A 22,752-nucleotide genomic window follows, 5' to 3' on the forward strand; every position below is an offset into this window, starting at 1 on the left:
ATCTATGCGGCTGTGGGAGAGCCTCAAAAAAATGTTTTAACTGGGCATACCGCCATTCGTTTATCTCTATTATCTCTCCTTTTTCCTTCAATTCTTCATAGGTATTTAATTTATCTCTCGTCATGACGTCCTTCAGCTGAGCATTCTTTTTTTTTATCCATTTACCGGATATCTTTTCTAACCCCGGTGTAAAATAATATGAATCTTTTATTGGCATTAGTGGTGAATTAAAATCCCATTTTTCCCTCTTATGAACTTTATCCCATATTTTTATAGCATGACGAGTGATGCTATGTGATTGTCTACCTAACTCCCTATATTTGTCTGGGATCCAGATGATGCTCCCTAAAAGGGCATTGCTCATCTGAAATTCCATGCTTACCCACCTTTTTTGCTTAGTGTCCCTAATCCAGTCTATCACTCTTGTGAGAATTACTGCTTCATAATAACCTCTTATATCTGGTGCTCCCCATCCCCCTTGTGTCTTATTTTTTTTCAGCGTTGCCCAACTAATACGAGCTTTTTTACCCTGCCAAACAAAATTTAGTAAGATCGTTTGTAAAGTCTTAAAGTACTTCTGGGGTAGAGCAATCGGCAGCATCTGTATCTTATACATGATTTTGGGCAGGATCACCATCTTAAAAATATTCATTCTCCCACCCCAGGATATCTGTCCTGTCGTGAGTCTACTGAGTTCTGTTTTGATATCTTCCAACATAGAAACAAAATTTACTTTATATATCCTCTCTTTAGAGATTGCTATTTTTACCCCTAAATATTTTATTTCTTTTTTCCCCCACACAAAAGGGAACTCTTTTTGGTAAGTTAATTGATCTTTCTTAACTATGTTAATACATAAGGTTTCGGACTTGAATGGATTCATTTTATAGTTGGAGAGCTCTCGTCAGACGATGCTAGTTGTAGCGAAACGCGTCGGGACTCTACTGCTGCCATGCACTTTACAACATTGATGTCCTTTTTTATCTACTAAACTGTAAGTGTTTTTAACCGATAATAAACGTTCCTGTTTTTACGGTATCACGCTATGTGCCTTTCGTTTTCCTCCACATAACTTGGGCAAGCTCTTCCAACCTTATGAGCCATCTCCCAGCTGGGGTTATCCCCTCCACCTGATACTAAGCGAAGACCTTATCGTTGTTTGCTGTCCGTTTGCGTTGGTGTGTTCCTGTACCATCTCATCTGTACCATTTACAAGCCTATTTGACCCTTTGGGTATAAGCTCACTTGGGTCCATCGCATCCGGTAAGCCTCCCCTTATGGTGGCGGGCGTTATCACTATTATCACATTCCAATTAGAATCACCGTGGGTGTTTTGTCACTACGATTTCTCACTGATGATTTCAACCCTTTCCACGTTTATTTTTATGGACTCTCATTTTCACGTTTATTTTTATGGACTTATATATTTATAGATATTGACTTTTTTAATAAGGTCTATAGTGTCTCCACTACAATATTTGGTATCATTTTCAATTTTATGGCTAACTTATTTATGGATTCACTTATTTACATTCATATTTGTGTATGTTGAACATAGACATCATTGTCTTCTCACTTTTTTATTTCCAGCGCTGCATTTTTTGAATTTTGTATGCACCAGTTATTCAAGGCTTCTTCATTAGCCCACATATCTCAGGACTATTGAGATTTTATTTGTTTGCTGACATTTCACAGCATCACAGTTATTTGTGCATGTTTTTTTCACTTGCTACATGCTGATTAGGATAATCACTATTATCATTGTTTATTTTTTGGCACTGTGTTTATACGTCTAGTTAATGATCAGTTTGACTCACTGACAAACATTTTTGATACACAGCCACTAATATTGCGCTCATCACTTTATCTCTCACCATTTTATTGTATTTATTCACTTTTATACACTATTAGATTGAGCAGCAATATTAGATATCACATTATATCATTTTATTTTTCATCTTAAGTTTTGGTAGGCGCGAGAGCACTCCCACATTTCTAACAGGTCAGGGTTGCTTTGGTGGCAAAATGGGGACCCTACTAATAGATTAGGTGGGTGGTCAAAAAGTTATGGCTGATTGGTGTATACTTTTAAGTATCCCTGTTTGTTAATGCATGCAAGCAAAAAGCTCTTATGCAAATACAGATTTTCTTAACAACTGTTACATTTTCTTTTGACAGCAATAGGAAGATATCTCCCCCACCCCCATGCTGTGCCTGACACAAGGTCATAAAAGACCAACAGACATTTTAACCCTTTCCCACTCAATCAAAACAAACATTTGGACAGGATTACTATAATGTCAGCTAAGCATAACTTAAATGGCATAAAATACCTATGTATGTACAGTTGATGACCACCCCTTTAATGGACAGGCATAAGAAAAAAAAAATGGGCACCGAGTATAATTGAATGTACTGTATGTCCTTAGGACTTCTGCTTTTAGGTAACTGCTTTCCGAACGCCGTATGTGCATATTTGGGTAGCAGTGACACCAGAATCACAGCACGATGGGGCCCCTCCCATCACCTATCTCATTTTGATAAGATGCTTTTGAGAGAAGAGGATCTAATAGACCCCAGATCTCTCAGGAAAGAGTACCTGTCACTGCCTATGCAATCACAAGGTGTTTATTTAAGATGTGACAGAAGACAGAAGCAGCCGGATACATTCTGCAGCATTTAGAGATATATACGGTCAGCCCAGATTCAGCCAAATGCAGCAAAGTTGATTGGATGGGGCTTCACAGTACAGATGGACAATGATCCAAAGCATACTGCAAAAGCAACCCAATGGCTTTGAAGGAAAATAAGTGAAATATTCTGCAATGGCCGAGTCAATCACCTGATCTCAACCCAATTGAGCATGCAATTTCACTTGCTGTAAGCAAAACTAAAGGCAGACAGACCCACAAACAAAGAACAACTGAGGAAAGCTGCAGTTAGAGCCTAGCAAAGCATCAGAAAGGAGGAAACAGTCTTTGGTAATGTCCATGGTTTACAGACTTCAGGCAGTCATTGTCAGTAAAGGATGTTCAACAAAATATAAAAAATTAACATTTCAATTATGATTATAATAATTTGTCCAATTACATTTGAGCCCCTGAAAATGGGCCAACTGTGTATAAAAATGTTTGTACTTGATATTTATGTTCAACCCATTTAATTAAAGATGAAAGTCTGGACTTTATTCTGGTGGCATACAGAGCCAAAAGTATGAAAATTGTGCCCGTGCCCAAATACATATGGACCCAACTGTATGTAAGATATTATTGTGACAGTCAGAGTTAACTCTGAACTGGTAACCTCTAAAGTCTTTTAAAGCACCACATTTGGATAATTTATTGTACGTTAGTTTGTTACCATTCCACATTTTTTTGGGGGGACTGTTTTCACTAACCTCTTATTTGTAAAATGTTAGTTGCTTGGCTGTGTATCTGATGTAATGACTTTAGTGCTTTCTGAGATTTTTTTTAACAGAGATAATGAATTTAGGGCCAGATCCACAAACACCCGGCGCAACGTAACTTTTGTCATTTAAGTTGCACCGCCGCAAATTACACAAGGTAGTGCCCGATCCACAAAGCACTTACCTGGAAATTTGCAGCGGTGTAACTTGAAATCGTCCGGCGCAAGGCGTTCCTAATTTAGTGGGGCGAGTCCCATTTAAATTAGGCGCGCTCCCGCGCCGGATGTACTGCGCATGCTCCTGACGTCATTTTCGCGACGTGCTTTGCGCGGTTTTACGTTGCGCCGGGTTTTGAGAATCGCGACGGGCGTAAAAAAAAAATACGAGTTGCAGCGTGAAAAAAAAAAAAGACACCGTCGCGGGAAAGAAGGGTCTACTTTTACATGGTGTACTAACTTTACACCTTGTAAAAGCAGCCCTAATTTTGCGATAGCAAACTAATACTTACGGAGAAAAAACGAAGCGTAAAAGCTTCGTGGATCTCCGTAAGTGCTAATTTGCATACCCAAGGCGGCATTTCGACACGAAATGCCCCCAGCGGCGGATGCGGTACTGCATCCTAAGATCCGACAGTGTAAGTCCCTTACACATGTCGGATCTTCTGTCTATCTATGTGAAAGTGATTCTGTGGATCAGTTCCATAGATAGAAATAGGGATACGACGGCGTATCAGTAGATACGCCGGCGTATCCCTTTTGTGGATTACCCCCTTAGTCTCCCTGATGTTCACTTGTGGCATGCTAATTCTGGGTCTGACCAACATGCAAGCAACTAGCATTTCAGAAGAAGGTTGGCAACAGTGCCAATATTACTGTCAAAGTACAAGTACTTTCACAGGTGCATACTTTATAGAGCTTTTTAATCCTGTTACGACTAACATTTGTGAGCATTAATAAAGTAATTAATTATAAGTGGGTGCATGTTTAAATGCATGATTCTGATTATTAATTTACTTGTTACCTCGACTTTGGAGCCAAAAACGTACCCCTGCCTATACAGGCAGCCCCCAGGTTACAAACAAGATAGGGGGCCAGATTCAGGTACAGCGGGCGTATCTGTGCGGCGGCGTAACGTATCCGATTTATGTTACGCTGCCGCAAGTTTTTCAGGCAAGTGCTTTATTCACAAAGCACTTGTCTGTAAAGTTGCGGCGGCGTAGTGTAAATCACCAGGCGGAATTCAAATTCGGCGGGTAGGGGGCGTGTATCATTTAAATGAAGCGCGTCCCCGTGCCGAACGAACTGCGCATGCGCCGTCCCTAAAATATCCCAGTGTGCATTGCTCCAAATGACGTCACAAGGACGTCATTGGTTTCGACGTGAACGTAAATGACGTCCAGCCCCATTCACGGACGACTTACGCAAACAACGTAATTTTTTTAAAATTTCGACGCGGGAACGACGGCCATACTTGACATTGACTGCGCCTCATATAGCAGGGGCAACTATACGCCGGGAAAAGCATAATGTAAACATCGTAACTTTACTGCATCGGCTGCGCGTACGTTTGGGAATTCGCATATCTAGCTAATTTGCATACTCGACGCGGAAATCGACGGAAGCGCCACCTAGCGGGGAAAAAAATTGCAGTTTCGATCCGACGGCGTAAGAGACTTACGCCTGTCGGATCTAAAGGATATCTATGCGTACCTGATTCTAAGAATCAGTCGCATAGATACGACGGGCCAGATTAGGACTTATGACGGCGTACTTGGCGCTGCGCCGTCGTAAGCCCTTTCTGAATTTGGCCCAGGGTCTTTAGGTTTGTTCTTAAGTTGAATTTGTATGCAAGTCAATACGGGTAAAAAAATTTAAGTGTAGCTCCAGCCAAAACTTTTTTTTTTTTTTTTAAGTATTTTGGTTACCCCTGTGACATTTGTTTTGCCATCTATGTCCCTGTTCAGACGATTTCACCTTACTTAATGTCCCTATGACAATTGGAGTTGATTCTGGGTTGATGTGGAAGCAAGGATTGGTGATATAGCTTCAGTGGAGACACCTTTTTCCCATGATAACAGGGGTGAATGTTCCTTCCTAGGGGTAGATTTTCTTTCACTTCCTGTTGTCTCCCTCTGTTTGTAAGTAGGAGTCGTTTTGTAAGTCGGATTATTGTAACCTGGTGGGCCGTCTGTACTTGTACCTCTACCGAGCTGATAAGACTGGCTATAGATGCTTTGAATCTCGGTATATTCATCGATTAACTTGGGTACAAGCAGCATATTAAATTTCCAACAAATAACCGCTAGCAAAAATCACTGTGTGAGGGCATTAACACTGACTGTGTTGATGGGGAAATCCTGTGGCTGCAGGAAAGAAAATCACATCATCTATGGCCTGACTAAAACTTTAGCCATAGTTGGGTAAATATCTTCCGGAGTACAGGTAGAGAAATCTATAGATCTATTTACAAAAGTGTTGGAACCTGATACACGCCACCTGGTGACACAGCCTTCCCACACATGGATTGGTCCTTAGGGGCCAATCCATGTGTGACAGGAATAGAGACTGGCACAAAAATATCAAGCTATAAAATAAAAATAGTTAGTCTGCTAGTTGAAGTGTTTGTTAGTCATGTATGCTACTGGTACTTAAAGAATGCAACATATTAAGTCAGGCAGATATCTCACTCAAAACAATAGCAAAAGGCACCTGTCAATGCTCAATACCTTTGGAACCTGCCTTGATTATCTGCACCAACTTATTGACAGAAAAGTAGAAGAAGGGTTTCCTTCTTTCTTGTTCACAGAAAATCTGCGTGCAAAAAACAATTGGCCCAATGGTTCAAAAACACTTGTTGTCCTCCATTAACCACTTAAGACCCGGACCTTTAGGCAGCTAAAGGACCTGGCCAGTTTTTGCGATTCGGCACTGCGTCGCTTTAAATGACAATTGCGCGGTCGTGCGACGTGGTTCCCAAACAAAATTGGCGTCCATTTTTCCCACAAATAGAGCTTTCTTTTGGTGGTATTTGATCACCTCTACGGTTTTTATTTTTTGCGCTATAAACAAAAATATAGTAACAATTTTGAAAAAAATGCAATATTTTTTACTTTTTGCTATAATAAATATCCCCCAAAAATATATAAAACAAAAATTTCTTTCCTCAGTTTAGGCCGATACGTATTCCTCTACCTATTTTTGGTAAAAACAATAAAATCGCAATAAGCGTTTATCGATTGGTTTGCGCAAAATTGATAGCGTTTACAAAATAGGGGATAGTTTTATAGCATTTTTATTAATTTTTTTTTTTTTACTACTAATGGCGGCGATCAGCGTTTTTTTTCGTGACTGCGACATTATGGCGGACACTTCGGACAATTTTGACACATTTTTGGTACCATTGTCATTTTCACAGCAAAAAATGCATTAAAAATGCATTGTTTACTGTGAAAATGACAATTGCAGTTTGGGAGTTAACCACAAGGGGGCGCTAAAGGTGTTAAGTGTGACCTCATTTGTGTTTCTAACTGTAGGGGTGTGTGGCTGTAGGTGTGACATCATTGATTGTGTTTCCCTATAAAAGGGAACACACGATCAATGACGGTGCCACAGTGTATTTTACAGAGCTTTGGCGTGGACCGCGGGCGCGTGCCCGCGACTGGGCACTTAAAGAGAACGTACCTGTACGTGCTTGTGCCCAGCCGTGCCATTCTGCTGACGTATATGTGCAGGAGGCGGTCCTTAAGTGGTTAATAAGCCCAATATCAGAACAATAGTTAAGGATGATTGAATCATACCAGGATCAGGACCCTAATAAAATCAGCATATAGATCTCTGGGAGGCAAAGCATGTGCTTTTGCCAACAGTTGGATAAAATGAGTCTCCTCATAAGCAGATAAAAAGATCATAGACACGACAAAGTCTTGAGGGATTCTTTTTGTCTTTCTTTTCAGGACAGAGTAAAAGGGAGGCCAATAATACGGCCGTACTTCTGTAAAAACTAGGTCAATTCTCCCCTTGGTTCAGCTAGAGTAAATGAGAACTGTGTGAAGTGTGCCTGATCTGTGCTCTTGGAAATCATACAGATTTCTGATTTACAGGAAGCTGGCAAACAGAAAACTACATCATTATCTGCATACTTCAAAATTGCATTTTTTTGTGTAAAAAATGCCATTTAGGACAAAATCAGGCCTTTACAGCAACTGATTCCAAGAAAGGTTTTGAAAAGAAGGTACTGCAATAGACACGTTGTGACTGTTAAAATGTTTATAGTGGAAAAACAGGACTGTTCTAGTGAATGCATTTCATTTTAGGAAGATTGCAAACATCTTTTACAGACATCAAAGCAGAAGTTGCACAAGTTCCAATCCAAGACATAGCCAATGTATTTCTTAATTTGCTTACCAAGTATTTTGGCATGTGGCATTCACTGGTCTGACTGCATCCTTTTAAATTAGGTGGCAGTGTTTACAGTAATCAAACTTCAAGTCTCTAAATAACTAACAAAAATTATATAGCTTGATCAGCTTGGCAAATGTCTTCAACTTGGGGAACTATCTACATAGAGTGGCTATAAACATAATGGCTGGCGTCTTGCAAATTAGAGTTCAATTAAAATACCATAAAACTTATTGCTTTAACTTTACTAAAAATAAAAACATCTGCTGGGCATATGTCTGAAACAGAGATCTATTCTCTTTTGCCAATTCGAAATGATGCACATCATCGAGTGTGTTCTCTACGAGTAGATTTTTCTTATTCAGTAAGTGTGAATGATCTCATGTGATGGAGGAAAGTTGCTATGTGTTGGAAGTGTCAAAGTAAACATACCTGTTCTCTCAGATAGCACAGGCGGTCCAGCAGGATCAAGGCCTCGATACAAGGTGCCAGAAAAACCTTCAGCTGAAAATAAACATGTAATATTAAGGGACAGTAAAATGTATCTAAAAAAAGTTAAGGCCAACAAAAATACTGCATTAACCTCCCATATAGTGCCGTAAATGTTCTGTACCCATTTACAAGCCAACATATGTGAAAAGGTCACCCCCCCCCAAAAAAAAAATACCTACAAATTGGGTTCACCACCCGTAAAAGTTAGAAGCAAAATAGGGCATCAGTATTTATATTTAAAAAAAAAAAAAAGAAGAAAAAAAAAGGATAGTAAAAAAAAAAAAATATGGATGCAAGTAAAGTAAACCAAGTGGCTACCGAAAGCCTTAGATCTGCATAAGATTTCATTAAAAACTGTACAAGTAAAACAAAATGTTTAACTTGTTTATTTTTTTATTGAACATGTTCTGTTTTAACCCCTTGTTAAAAGGCATGGTATACATTCCTACCTGCACAGTTATTGATTGGTAGTCACCAGGGGGCAGATCCACATACATACACTGCGCCCGGTGCAGATGTAAGATATGCTACGCCGCTGTAACTTACCTGGCTTTGGTTTGAATCCTCAATGAATTTGCGCCGCAAGTTACAGCGGCGTAGTGCATCTCTGGTGGCGGAATTCAAATTGGGCGGGTAGGGGGCGTGTTTAATTTAAATGAAGCGTGTCCCCGCGCCGAACGAACTGTGCATGCGCCGTCCTTAAAAACTCCCAGGGTGCATTGCTCCAAATGACGTCGCAAGTACGTCATTGTTTTCAACGTGAACGTAAATGGCGTCCAGCCCCATTCACGGACTACTTACGCAAACAACGTAAAATGTTTAAAATTAGACGCGGGAACGACGGCCATACTTAACACTGAGTATGCCACCATATAGCAGCTTTAATTATACGCCGGAAAAAGCCGAACGGAAACGACGTAAAAAAATGTGACGGCCAGTCGTACGTTCGGGGATCGTCAGAAATAGCTAATTTGCATACTCGACGCGGATTACGACGTGAACGCCACCTAGCGGACGCCGAAAAATTGCATCTAAGATCCGACGGCGTACGAAGACGTACGCCTGTCGGATCTAACACAGACGCCGTCGTATCTTGTTTTGTGGATACCAAAACAAAGATACGACGCGCAAAATTTGAAATTACGTGGCGTATCAAGAGAGCCCCCAGCTCTCTAATCTGCCCCTCCAGTGCTCACTGGACTGCCGAGCTGTTTAAGGGCCAGGTGCGGCTGGCTCAGGCTCTCAGTGGCACTCTGTTATTGTCCAGATCCCTGCAGAGCCTGGACTCTGTGACGTCAGCCAACAGCAGGCTTTAGCATACTTTTGATTGAATCTGGGTGCAGAACTAAGTACACTCTTGTGACTCACAGAGGTAGGGCCAAAAGAACTTTCGCCATACTTCTTTTTTTATTTTTTACATTCAACCCTCTAATACTAATATAATTACAAAATAATATTTTCTTGTACCACATAATGCTGATAACCACACAGTAACGGTATCACTATACACAAAATTGCCAAATTTGCTGCAAAACCATAATGCCCAACTTATTGCAACAAACATTACGTATATTTAAAGCTGAAACCATTGTGACAAAGACCAATGATTGGTCCCTATGCACGTCAGGGTGAAGGTGAGAGAGGATTATGTCCAAGTAAGAGAAGATGCATCTTAAATTTAACATTCACTTTAGAAACACATTATGGTCAATATACATAAAAAGCATGTATAATCCTGAAAATAACATGCAATGCCAAACAGCCTTACGTATATTGTTAGGCTCTAAACAGTAATGGAGATTACATCTGTATCTCATACTCCCATCTGTGACTTGAAGAGAAAAGGGATTCTGGCTTCATCTAAAACTTTAAATGCATTAAATGATCAAACTCAAACATTCACATAAAAAAAAAAAAAAAAAAAAAATATGACTTACTCTGTAAGACTAATGAATTCACAAGGCCAGGGTGCTACTCAAATTGTTTCATACCAAACTTGCATTAAATGTAACTCAGAAATACACCCATGACATTAATGGTCAAACATTTAGATTTTGGATCTATTTTTGTGCAAACATATAATGAGAGTGCACTATATAGACTCCAGAGCACAAAGTGTAGAAACAGTGCTGTAACTATTATATGCTGTAGGCATTAACTTGTACATGATGAAGTACAAGTACTTGTACAAAAAAGCTACACAAGTGAATATATAACTTATTTCAGTAAGTTTGGAATGAAAACTTAAGAGTATGTTACCTCAACATTCCATATTCCTGATATGTGCCTGCTTGATATGTGCTGTTCCTTCTAATAACAGGCGCTTTCAGCCCGTAATGCGCTCCATGCTGGAATGCATACAGCGCTTGCACGATGACGTCATCATGGAGTGACAATTGGCGCCGTGGTGTGTTCCAGCTTGGAATGCGGAAGTGTGACGCACATGGCGCTTTGTTTAAATTCAGTGCTGTATGCACTGTACCTGGACCTATAGCTGTTCACTACATATAAAGGAATTCAGGAAACCGATGAACAGCATTCTATTATTGTCGGCCGTAGCCGACTAGGCTACCAGCCTTCTTGGCCTTGGAGGCATCTACTATCAAGGCTACAGAGGTACTACAGGTCCCAGCAATCCCTGGACTGCATCGCTCCGGCCATCAACTACTCCTTTAGTGCTGTTGCACCTGCTTCAACATAGAGCCTTGCTGGGGACAACCTTGGGCCTTCCCTGCTGAACATCTTTACCAGGAATCCCTATTGCCTGTACAGAAGCCTGCAAATGGATGAGTAGCTGTTATGTCACTTGTAGTGCTATAGCAAGAACTGTTGCTTATCTTCCATCCAACACAATTGCTATTGTTTGTAATGTCTGGTGGCTATCAACATACTATGTGGGATATAGCCCTTTGCTAAAGAAGAACTTAAAAGGGACATCTACAGTATTGTTACCTCAGCTATATTCATCTCATATGCAACTATTGTTACCTCAGCTATATTTGCCTCTCAAATGCAACTATTGTTACCTGAGCTATAATTGTCACTCCAACTCCTATTTACTACGAGTACCCTCAAAGTACCTGTGCTATAATTGCCTCCTAGATGCAATTATTAGTTGTCGCTACAACTCCTATTTACTACGTGTACTCTCAAAGTACCTAAGCTATAAATTGCTACTAATATGTAAATACTAGTTGTCTCAGCAACGCGTAATTACTATGTGCTGACATAAGTGCTACTTGTATATGGGCCTATGCTAGGGGTTGATGTATTCTATACCTTCTCCCTTAGTCGCCTAATGCACAACGTTATATTCATAATCACCAGCGTATGGTTGTGCATTGCAATCTTTTAGTAGATTCTATAATTTTAAACGCTAAGCTCTGGTCGCATGTTGTAATGTATCCATCCTTAGTAACTCAACGCCTTTTTTTTATGTGACAGAAAGATGATGTAGAGATCCTCCAAACTCCTGTGGCGAGGAGTGATGCCTGGGGCCAATACTGAGTTGTCACATAAGGAAGTGCATTAAAATCCTTGCTAACCGCAGTTGTGGTTCATCCCCTTCACCAGTGCTGTTACACTGCTGTACCATTTACTTGTATGAAATGGTATCCTATTCTCTTTGTTTTGCTTAATTTGTGTGAAATCCCTGGTGTTCTTGCCAGTCCCTCTGCTTTCCTATTAAAAACTCACACTACTACTCCTCCAATGATCAGACTTCCCTGACACCCCCTCCCTTGCACAGCCATTCGCTGGGAAGCTCAGCGTGCTTTTGCTTTTCCTCCCCCAAGCTCTTATGCAGCTGAGAACAGAGGGAATGTGATCACTTATTTAAAGGAAAAAAAAGGCGTTTATGTTTTTTTTTATATATATTTATACACAAATGTTTTGCCTTTCATTGCTATTTTACACTAAATGGGTTGTTTTACATGGTGATTGTTTACAATCACTTTAAATGGCATTTATCTTAAATGTAATAATCCCTGTAGGTAATAGTGTTTAAAGGATAAGTCCACCTTTGGGAACATGTTACATGTTCCATCCGTTCTCAGGGTGTAACATGTAGCATGTTCCCGCTCCTGCAGGTGCTTAGGGATCTGAGTACCTGGTGTGACAGCAGTAAGGGGAGAAGTTCCCTGTAGAAGCTGTCACTTTTTGAAAAGAGCACAGCCATGCAGTGCTCTGCCCACATGACTGCATCATCCATTTACAGTTCTGTGAATGAACTACAAGTACCAACATCCTTTGTGGGTGTTGGCTTGTCGTTTTTAATGAACACTGTTGAGCACTGAGGTAGTTCATTGATCCTTCCTGTTAGTGTGAAATTGGCTATCCATACATCAAAGTCCTGCATAGGAGTCCTTCATGGCGCCAGAAATGCTTTCCAACAAATCCCAACAAAACAGGAAATGTAAAAGATGCAGCCCTCAACATCCTGTTTACATCCTTCAGAAGCAATCATATGCCCCAGTGGCCACACCATTGCCAGTATTTTCTACAGAGATAAATGAGGCTGTCTCCTGGGACTGAAGACATTCTCTATACATATGTATTAACATAAGTGTGTGCAGCAGATAACTGTGAAGCATGTAAAACCTGTGGTCACTGGAAAGTTACAGAAGTCACATACAGGTATTTCTGTATTAGGCTGTCGATCTATGTTCAGAAGACAAACATAATGCACTCATATGGAATATGAATGTATTGTTTAACAGAGCTGTCTCCTATGTTTTAAGTTATATATTCAAACCATTATATGTGGGATCGTGGGATACAGCAGCTGCAATGCAACAAACATTCACTATTTTATTACATAAACTAATTGATACCATCGATTTTCCTAGAGACTACACTCCAAGAATTATTATTTCTGCGTTATGATAATATAAGGAAATGTATTATTGCTTTTTTTAAATGGTTTGACTTTGCCTGAAGGAGCTCTTGGCCCAGATTCAGAAACAAGATACGACGGCGTATCTCCTGATACGCCGTCGTATCTCTGAGTGCGGGCCGTCGTATCTATGCGCCTGATTCAGAAAATCAGTTACGCATAGATATCCCTAAGATCCGACTGGTGTAAGTGTCTTACACCGTCGTATCTTAGGCTGCATAATCACGCTGGCTGCTAGGTGGCGCTTCCGTATAATTAAGCGAGGATTATGCAAATTAGGTATTTACGCTGAGTCAGAAACGTACGTCCCGCCTGCGCATTTTTGGCGTCGTTTACGTTCGGCTTTTTTCGGCGTATAGTTACCCCTGCTATATGAGGCGTAGCTAATGTTAAGTATGGCCGTCGTTCCCGCGCTGAGTTTTGACATTTTTAAGTCGTTCGCGAATACGGCTGTACGTCATTTACGTTCACGTCGAATCCAATATGTCCTTGCGACGTAATTTGGAGCAATGCGCCGTTTAAAAAAAACGTCAAAAACGCGGGGTCAAGTAAAATTTAAATAAAACACGCCCCCAACATCCCCATTTGAATTACGTGGGCTTACGCCGCCACACATACGTTACGCCGCCGTAACTATGGGCGCACGTTCTTTCTGAATACAGAACTTGCGCCCAAAGTTACAGCGGCGTAACGTATCGGAGATACGTTACGCCAGCAGAAAGATCCGCTGATCTTTCTGAATCTGGCCCCTTGTGTTCAAATAATGAGTCCAAACACGGTGCATTATCCCATAAGCTCGGTTTTAGCAACTGCTAAAAAAGTTTGTGTGCCAACAGCAGCAACCAGAGAGTTGGCAAATTGGGCATACATAATTCTGGCCGTATACATTTGTTCCTATATTATCTTTTTGGTCCCACTCCTAAGAGATCTAGCCGTGACAAGATCACTCGAAAGTTCAGCCCCCCTCTTCCTTCCCCCACTGCCAGGTCATTCAGAAAGGCTTCACTGCCAGGTTCCCATACTACGAATGGAGGTGGCAGCACCCGAGAGCCGATGGAAACATCAGCTGGGGTACCGACATCGCTGGATTACAGGAGAGGTAAGTGTCCTATTATTAAAAGTCAGCAGCTACAGTATGTGTAGCTGCTGACTTTTAATATTTTGCTGGGGGGGCGGAACTCCTCTTTGACAAAAAACAAACAAAAAAACCTGGAAGTTGATTTAAGCTGATTGGTTTCTATGCACTACACCAGATTTTTCCCTCTCCAGTTTTAGTGAATTAATCCCATAGGATGCAATCAATGAAGCTGTTTATTAGCTTGTCTTTTACACGTTTTACAAAGACATATGAGCCTTCAGAGTATTTCTCTTTATCAGTCTATACAACTTACATTATAGGTTTATCAAAAGAAATCAGCCTTCTATAGACAACACTCGAATCACTGCTGTGTATTCTGAAATTTTCTTCCTCATCTGGGAGTATTATTCAAATATTTAAGGAAAAAACCTTTTTGAAAATATTACAGAATATCAAAATCATACACATTTGGGACACATGTATATGCATCAACATCTTTTGTGTGACAGAATAAGTATCCTCACACATGCCCAAGGTAGAAGATTTTTTTTTTATGGTCACCGTTTAAGTTTACCTCTAAATCATGAGTTTTGAAGTATTTTAACCACTTAAGACCTGGACCAAAATGCAGGTAAAGGATGCCAGTTTTTGCGATTCAGCACTGCGGCAATTTAACTGACAATTGCGCGGTCGTGCGTCATGGCTCCGTAAAAAAAATTGGCGTCCATTTTTTCCCCACAAATAGAGCTTTCTTTTGGTGGTATTTGATCACCTCTGCGTTTTTTATTTTTTGCGCTATAAACAAAAATAGAGCGACAATTTTGAAAAAAATTCAATATTTTTTCCTTTTTGCTATAATAAATATCCCCCAAAAATATATAAAAAAATCGTTTTTCTCCTCAGTTTAGGCCGATACGTATTCTTCTACATATTTTTGGTAAAAAAAAAATCTCATTAAGCGTTTATCGATTGGTATGTGCAAAATGTATAGTGTTTACAAAATAGGGGATAGTTTTATTGCATTTTTATTAATAATTATTTTTTTACTACTAATGGCGGCGATCAACGACATTATGGCGGACACGTTGGACAATTTTGACACATTTTTGGGACAATTGTCATTTTCACAGCAAAAAATGCTATAAAAATGCATTGTTTACTGTGAAAATGTCAATTGCAGTTTGGGAGTTAACCACTAGGGGGCGCTGAAGGGGTTAAGTGTGACATCATATGTGTTTCTAACTGTAGGGGGGCGGGGCTGGACGTGTGACGTCATTGATCGTGCTTCCCTATATCAGGGAACACACGATCAATGACAGCGCCACAGTGAAGAATGGGGAAGCTGTGTTTACACTCACCTCTCCCAGTTCTTCAGCTCCGGGGACCGATCGCGGGACTCCAGCGGCGATCGGGTCCACGGGTCCCGCGGCTGCGGTCACGGAGCTTCGGACCAGGTCGCGCGCCCGCGACCCACGGCTGGGCACTTAAAGATGACGTACATGTACATGTTATTATGGCTTTGAACTTTATTTCTATTCTTGTTTATGTCCCCGATATGTCGAGGGGATTATGTATGCCTTGTACCTCTGCAAACTAAATAAAACTTTTGTTGGATTAAAAAAAAAAAAAAGATGACGTACAGGTACGTGCTTGTGCCCAGCCGTGCCATTCTGCCGATGTATGTGCAGGAGGCGGTCCTTAAGTGGTTAATGCAATGCCTACTCCCAGTTAATTGTAGTTTTTTGCTGCTTGCATGCATTTAAGCTTAGATTTACAGTGCATTCATAAAGTATTCTGACATTCTATTTTTTTTTTAAGTGTTACTTAACTCAGAACCTGCATTCACTATATCTGGTCTCCCACAGTACATAGAACATGGAAATGCAATTATTTTAGTGAATATAAACTGCTAAATACCTTTTCTCATCAGCAGTATATAGCAGCCTTGTGACTTCTATCAGTTCCTAGTAAAGCTTGCAGGAGGAATTTTCCATCTCCGCTGACCCTCTGTCGATTGACCCTGCGCTGATCACATGCACTCTCCCAAGAAAAAAGAAAAACGCTCTATGCAATACACACCAAACTGAGCATGTGCAGCTTGCCCCCAAGCTCTGTTTTATCAGAAAATAATTAGGGGACAGTGGAAGAAGAGTAGAATCACACAATGCAGAGGATTAACCTTTTAGGTTCCACAGTGAGTATAACAAGCATGCTTTGCTGAATATTCACATTGATTTTACTGTTGTGGGTTTAGTAACTTTAAGCGCACACTTAATGTCCCATTCATAATAAAAGATAAGATTGTGTTGAGTTGAGACGTATCAAATACAGTACTTGGTATTTATCAACTCAACAAATAAACCATATATTTCATAAACTTTTACACAAGCTTAACACTTATCTTGATTTTTACATTGCCGTTTTGATTTTTGGACCACCCAGCTTTTACATTTCAACTAGCTAAAAAGAAATTTGATGTACGAGTTCCGATCTTTTGAAGGCAACCACTTCTTACCTTTCCACTCGGTTACCCTCCATTGACTGATACCTATATAAAAAAGCTGGGGTTTATATACTACCAAAGATAGTATTTCCTCATGTCTACAACCACTGACTAGCTAATGCTTAACATTTCCAGGATGACTTAGAAGTTGGATGCTTACACAGAATGGTATGGCAGCCACTCATCCAGCTTTATATCCAGAAAAATGCTGGCCATCCAAACCTTGACCTAAAAAGACTTCCTGATGTGTGGTGTAGCCCAAGCAGCTTCAAAAATATGTTTTAGCCCACTAAATAAAAACAAAGGCGCAAGGCTTGGTGTGTGTTCCTTATGGCAAAGAAAACGGAAATATAAGACGATCCGCATACAAAGTGTGAAAAAAAGATGGGAAAGTCACATAAAAATCTTATAAAAGACTGAGGAAATGCAAAGAAATTAGAGATGGCCTGTAGATGCCATAAAAGTGTCAACACACAATTTACTGACCGCTTCTTGATCGGGAGACACTGCTCACTTCATTAGTTAAAAAAAAGCTTTGCAAAAAAATCCTACCTAAAGTCTGTGAATCTGAAAGACAGAATCACAGAGGCTGCCATTACTGACTTGGTTTAAAATAGTGCAGGCTCCAAGACAGTCATTCTGATCCTGGTTTATTTACACCAAAATAAACTTGCTGTTTATTTGGTGACTGCATGCTTGTTCCAGTTCACTGACAACTAGATAGTGAAAATCAGTAGGCTTCTGCTAATGACATAGGGCCAGATTCAGGTACAAATCCAGCGGCGTAACGTATCGTCTTTACATTACACCGCCGCAAGTTTTCAGCGCAAGTGCCTGATTCACCAAGCACTTGCGTGTACACTTTTGGCGGCGTAGCGTAAAGCCGTCCGGCGCAAGCCCGCCTAATTCAAATGGGGCGTGTACCATTTAAATTAGGCGCGTTCCCGCGCCGAACGTTCTGCGCATGCTCCGTTTGGAAATTTCCCGCCGTGCTTTGCGCGAAATTATGGCGCCCCAACATGTTTGTGAATGGCAACGTGCGTAACGTACTTACGAAAAAAAATAAAAATAATTAAAATTCGACGCGGGAACGACGGCCATACTTTAACATGGCTGCTCTGAAGTTAAACAAAGACAAATCTCCTGCGCTCCGGTATTTTTTGGAAAAGTGTTTGAAGAGATGGTGAAACTCAATTACAACTCAATTAAAAGTTATCTTCCAAAGTCTTGCAGCCCTCCTCTGAATCGTTGGAATTCATAAAACTAAAAGAGACAAAAAGAGGAAACCGGAGGGTGCACCGACCTAGTGTGATACTGATTGGTAGATTTTATTAAAATAGTAAAAACAAATCATAATACTCACAAAGGGAGTGTTAAAAACAGGCCTTGAGTAACAATGCAGCAAAGAACCAACACCATCGGCATAACACGATATTGTTTCGATCCGTGACTGTGGCTAGGGCTGACGCGTTTCAGGGGAGAACCCCTTTCCTCAGAGCTTGGTGGTCTGCAGTGCTTCCTCACGCGTCAGCCCTAGCCACGGTCACGGATCGAAACAATATCGTGTTATGCCGATGGTGTTGGTTCTTTGCTGCATTGTTACTCAAGGCCTGTTTTTAACACTCCCTTTGTGAGTATTATGATTTGTTTTTGCTCTAAAGTTAAGCCATGAAAAAGCAGGCTTAACTTTGCGATGGGAAAAAACGACTTGCGACGACGTAACGCACGCGAGTACCTTCGTGGATCACCGTAAAAGCTAATTTGCATACCCAAAGCTGGAAAACGATGCAAACTCCACCCAGCGGCGGCCGAAGTATTGCAGCCTAAGATCCGAAGGCGTACGAAGCCGGAAGCCTGTCGGATCTTAGCCAAATGCCGTCGTATCTTGTTTGTGAATCACAAATTAAGATACGAAGTGGCAAATTTGAAAAGTAGATACTCCGGCGTATTTCTTCTGTGAATCTGGCCCATAGTTTCTCCGCTGCACAAAGGATGTGCACTGCCAGTATAAGAGATGACCTCACTCATGTTAATCTCCATAAAATAAACTTTAATGCTGATCTCTGGTCAGAGTCCCTCCTCCATCATCACACACCCTACATATTTTATCTAGTTAATCCCTAATTTAAAAGAAAAAATACCCCATTTTTTAATTGAAAAGTCATGAAACAGTCTTAGTACTTCTGCACAGTGGGAGGGACCTTTGTTCATCACCAACATTCCTCCATGCTGACACTTCCCACCCAATAAAAGTACATGGATGGGGTCCTTCACAAGGTCTGCCGCCGTCATGCCCTGCTCCGTGCTGCCGCCGTCATGTCCCCCTCCGTGCTGCCGCTGTCATTTCCCCCTCCTTGCTGCTGCCGTCATGCCCCCCTCCGTGCTGCCGCCGTCATGCCCCCTCTGTGCTGCCGCCGTCATGCCCCCCTCCTTGCTGCCGCCATCATGCCCCCCTCCTTGCTGCCGCCGTCATGCCCCCCTCCTTGCTGCCGCCGTCATGCCCCCCTCCTTGCTGCCGCCGTCATGCCCCCCTCCATGCTGCCGCCATCATGCCCCCCTCCGTGCTGCCGCCATCATGCCCCCCTCCGTGCTGCCGCCATCATGCCCCCCTAGGTGCTTCCACCATCATGCCCCCCTCCGTGCTGCCGCCGTGTCCCCCCTCGATCTGTCAGGATGGAGAGTGGCGGTAGGAGCCAGAAAACCCGGCTCCTACCTTTTCCGAATGTACAGTCAGTGATCACTGACTCTGTACATTCACATAACTGAAACATTGTAACCTCCTGTAATTACTATGTTTCAGTTTATGAATGAAGAGAAGCCGCTGGCTTCTCTCCTTTCCTTTTTTAGCGCAGCTGAGTCTGTAGAGAAAGGGACTGGGGAATTTGTGTCCCTAGTCCCTTTCCCTGTCTCAGAGGTGAGATGTCAGAGGTCTGTTAAGACCCCTAATATCTCACCAAAGACCCCCCCCCCCCAACAGGGCTGATGAAAAAAAAAAGGAATTGCAATAAAAAAATGAATTGTAAAAAGTAAAAATTTAAATAAAAAACACACTGACATTGTACATTTCCCCCACCCCTTAAAAAATAATAAAGCATTGTAAAAAAATAAAAATAAAAATTGTAAAAATAAATAAATAAAAAAAATGTAAAAAAAAAAAAAAAACTACTGACACATGAGATTTAAAAAAAGTATCGGTAATCGGTATCGGCGAGTACTTGATAAAAAGTATCGATACTTGTACTCGGCCCTAAAAAAGTTGTATCGGGACAACCCTAATTGAAATCGCCCCTGAAGTCGCCAAAAGTAGTGCAGACACTACTTTTTGAAATTGATGTGGTGCCGCAAAGTCGGCATTGCAGATTGGGACAGTGCCCATGCCAGCAATAGGCTGCGATTTGATTTGGGGGGTTAGTGTTCTGATGCATATGTTGCCATTATAGTCAGAGACATTATAAAGGATTCTGCAGCAGATTTCTAAAGATATAGATTACGTGACCCAAGTCATGCCAAAGATGACATAGGTAGTGAACAAGCAAGCCAACGCTTGTGAAACATGTCAACTGCAATCCCTGTATCTGTCTGGTTATTCTTGACAATAAAGAAAACATCAAGCAATATTGGATGTCCACAGTGTGCAACCATTTTGTTTTCTTAGAGAAAGTCACTAACTCATAATAGTTCTAAAGGCAGAAGGTTTTTTTACCTTAATGCATTCTATGCAGGAGCAAGTAGCGCTGATGTGGGAACCAGGGAAGAGGATCCTGAGCTGCTTTGTGCAAAACCACTGCAGAGAGCAGGTAAATATGACTTTTGTTTTTTGTTCAAAGTCAAGCCTTTAATAAAACTTTAATTCTGAAGTTAAATGTTTACCAAGTTTTTATAATTTATCATACTGGTTTCAGGTAGGAATAATGTTCATATTTTATTATAGGACCACTTTTACCAAAATTAAAAATACTGATAAATCAAAGGGAACCCAATGCAGACAGTATTTCCAGAAGGTACACGATGCATTTTAGGTTTGAACTTTCTTGTTACATTTTATGAAAACAATTTAGGATTCCGTTTTGCTCTTCAAAGGTTTCCTGGTAATGTTCTCAACCTGGTGTAAAGATGAAAAGCAGTTCTTTGGCAGAACAATTTAAGAAAAAAACAAACATCATGCAACAAAGAAAAGTTGCCATTTTTAAGTTAGCTTCAAACTCCCTCTCCTAAAAGCGGAAGAATAGCGTTTCCATCGGACATTTCTGCTCCGGATTTTGATCTGATGGCTGTACACACCATCAGATCAAAATCCCTGCGGAAAACATATGCGGTGACGTGGCCGCGCCGTCGCCGCGACATGCGCGACCCTGGAAGGTAAATACTTCCACGCATGCGTTGAATCACTTCCACGCATGCGAGGGATGGGGGATCGGTCGGACTTATCCGGTGAGTCTGTACAGACGACCGGATAAGTCCGACGGACAGGTTTCCAGCGGATAGATTTCTTAGCATGCTAAGAAATTTTTATCCGCTGGAAAACGGTCGGCTGGACAAATGTCCGCCGAAAAATGTCCGCTAGGCCGTACACACGACCGGATTTGTCTGCTGGAACTGATCCGCGGATAAATCCCAGCGGACAGATCCGGTCGTGTGTACGGGGCCTTAAGTAAGAGCAGATGCATGGCAAACTAGATTCCTATAGATTTTTACGAGAAAGGCAAATACACTGTGCGCTCTGTTACCGGGCTCACCGGAGAGACGACCACAGAAAGGCAGAACAGAGGTAAACATTCTCCTAAGAGGTCTACGGTAGGGGGAAATTGACTATGCATTAATGTTTATTGTCTACTACTGCGCATTATTAATATCTTGGAAGGAACAATTTACCTATTGGTTACAGCAGGGATAGTGATTGGACTTTATGGGAGATGATTGAGGGTCTGATTACGGAGGCATAGATATTTATCGCTGCGGATGACTGATTCGTTGGGGCGAGGAGTATCTGTCAACCCACCTTTTCAGCCCCAATCTGTATACCTATAGGCCCCAACATGGCAGAACTCTCTAATCCCTGATTAGGGATACTGGGATATATTGGGGGGTACAGAGGGTAATAAAGCTAGCCCGGTAGTACAGCTCTAAATCATTCGGAGGAAAAACGCACCCGTTGACAAACGTGCCTAAGATGTAATTGGCGGAATTTCAAACTGGGGAAGCGAATAAGAGCAACCAACAAAAGCAATATGAGTTAGGCTAGGTTTACACGGCTGCAAATTCAAAATCGCGATTTTGCGGCGATTTCGGCCGCGATTTAAGAGACATCTGTGCAGGTTTCTGCACAGATGTCAATGTAAATCGCAGCCCGAAATCGCAAAAAGTACTACAGGAACTACTTTTTGAAATCGGTGCAGTGCCGCAGATGCGGCGTCGCACCGATTGGGACGGTGCCATTGTCGACAATTGCGGGCAAATGCCGCCGATTTGAGATGCGATTTGACATGTGAAATCGCATCTCAAATCGTACCCAGTGTGAACCTGGGCTAAATCTACAAAGCGTACGACCCCAAAAACCCCCAATAAAAGTACAGCAACCAGTACGATCAAACAGTATACAGTGCCTTGCGAAAGTATTCGGCCCCCTTGAACTTTGCGACCTTTTGCCACATTACAGGCTTCAAACATAAAGATATAAAACTGTAATTTTTTGGGAAGAATCAACAAGTGGGACACAATCATGAAGTGGAACAAAATTTATTGGATATTTCAAACTTTTTTAACAAATAAAAAACTGAAAAATTGGGCCTGCAAAATTATTCAGCCCCCTTAAGTTAATACTTTGTAGCGCCACCTTTTGCTGCGATTACAGCTGTAAGTCGCTTGGGGTATGTCTCTATCAGTTTTTCACATCGAGAGACTGAAATTTTTGCCCATTCCTCCTTGCAAAACAGCTCGAGCTCAGTGAGGTTGGATGGAGAGCGTTTGTGAACAGCAGTTTTC

At 41.4% G+C, this 22,752-nt stretch overlaps 1 protein-coding gene across 3 annotated transcripts in view; it reads right to left on the reverse strand.

Annotated features, from left to right (window-relative positions):
• The window catches only part of METTL25 (methyltransferase like 25), a 332,607-nt gene that overhangs the window by 14,646 nt on the left and 295,209 nt on the right, over positions 1-22,752 (reverse strand). For all 3 annotated transcript variants that reach the window (XM_040344184.1, XM_040344185.1, XM_040344183.1), the window contains exon 13: positions 8,236-8,307. In XM_040344184.1, coding sequence (XP_040200118.1) covers positions 8,236-8,307 — 72 coding nt within the window. The remainder of the gene's footprint in view (positions 1-8,235; positions 8,308-22,752) is intronic.

The sequence above is a fragment of the Rana temporaria genome, chromosome 3 (genome assembly GCF_905171775.1).
Source record: "Rana temporaria chromosome 3, aRanTem1.1, whole genome shotgun sequence".
Lineage (NCBI taxonomy): Eukaryota > Metazoa > Chordata > Amphibia > Anura > Ranidae > Rana > Rana temporaria.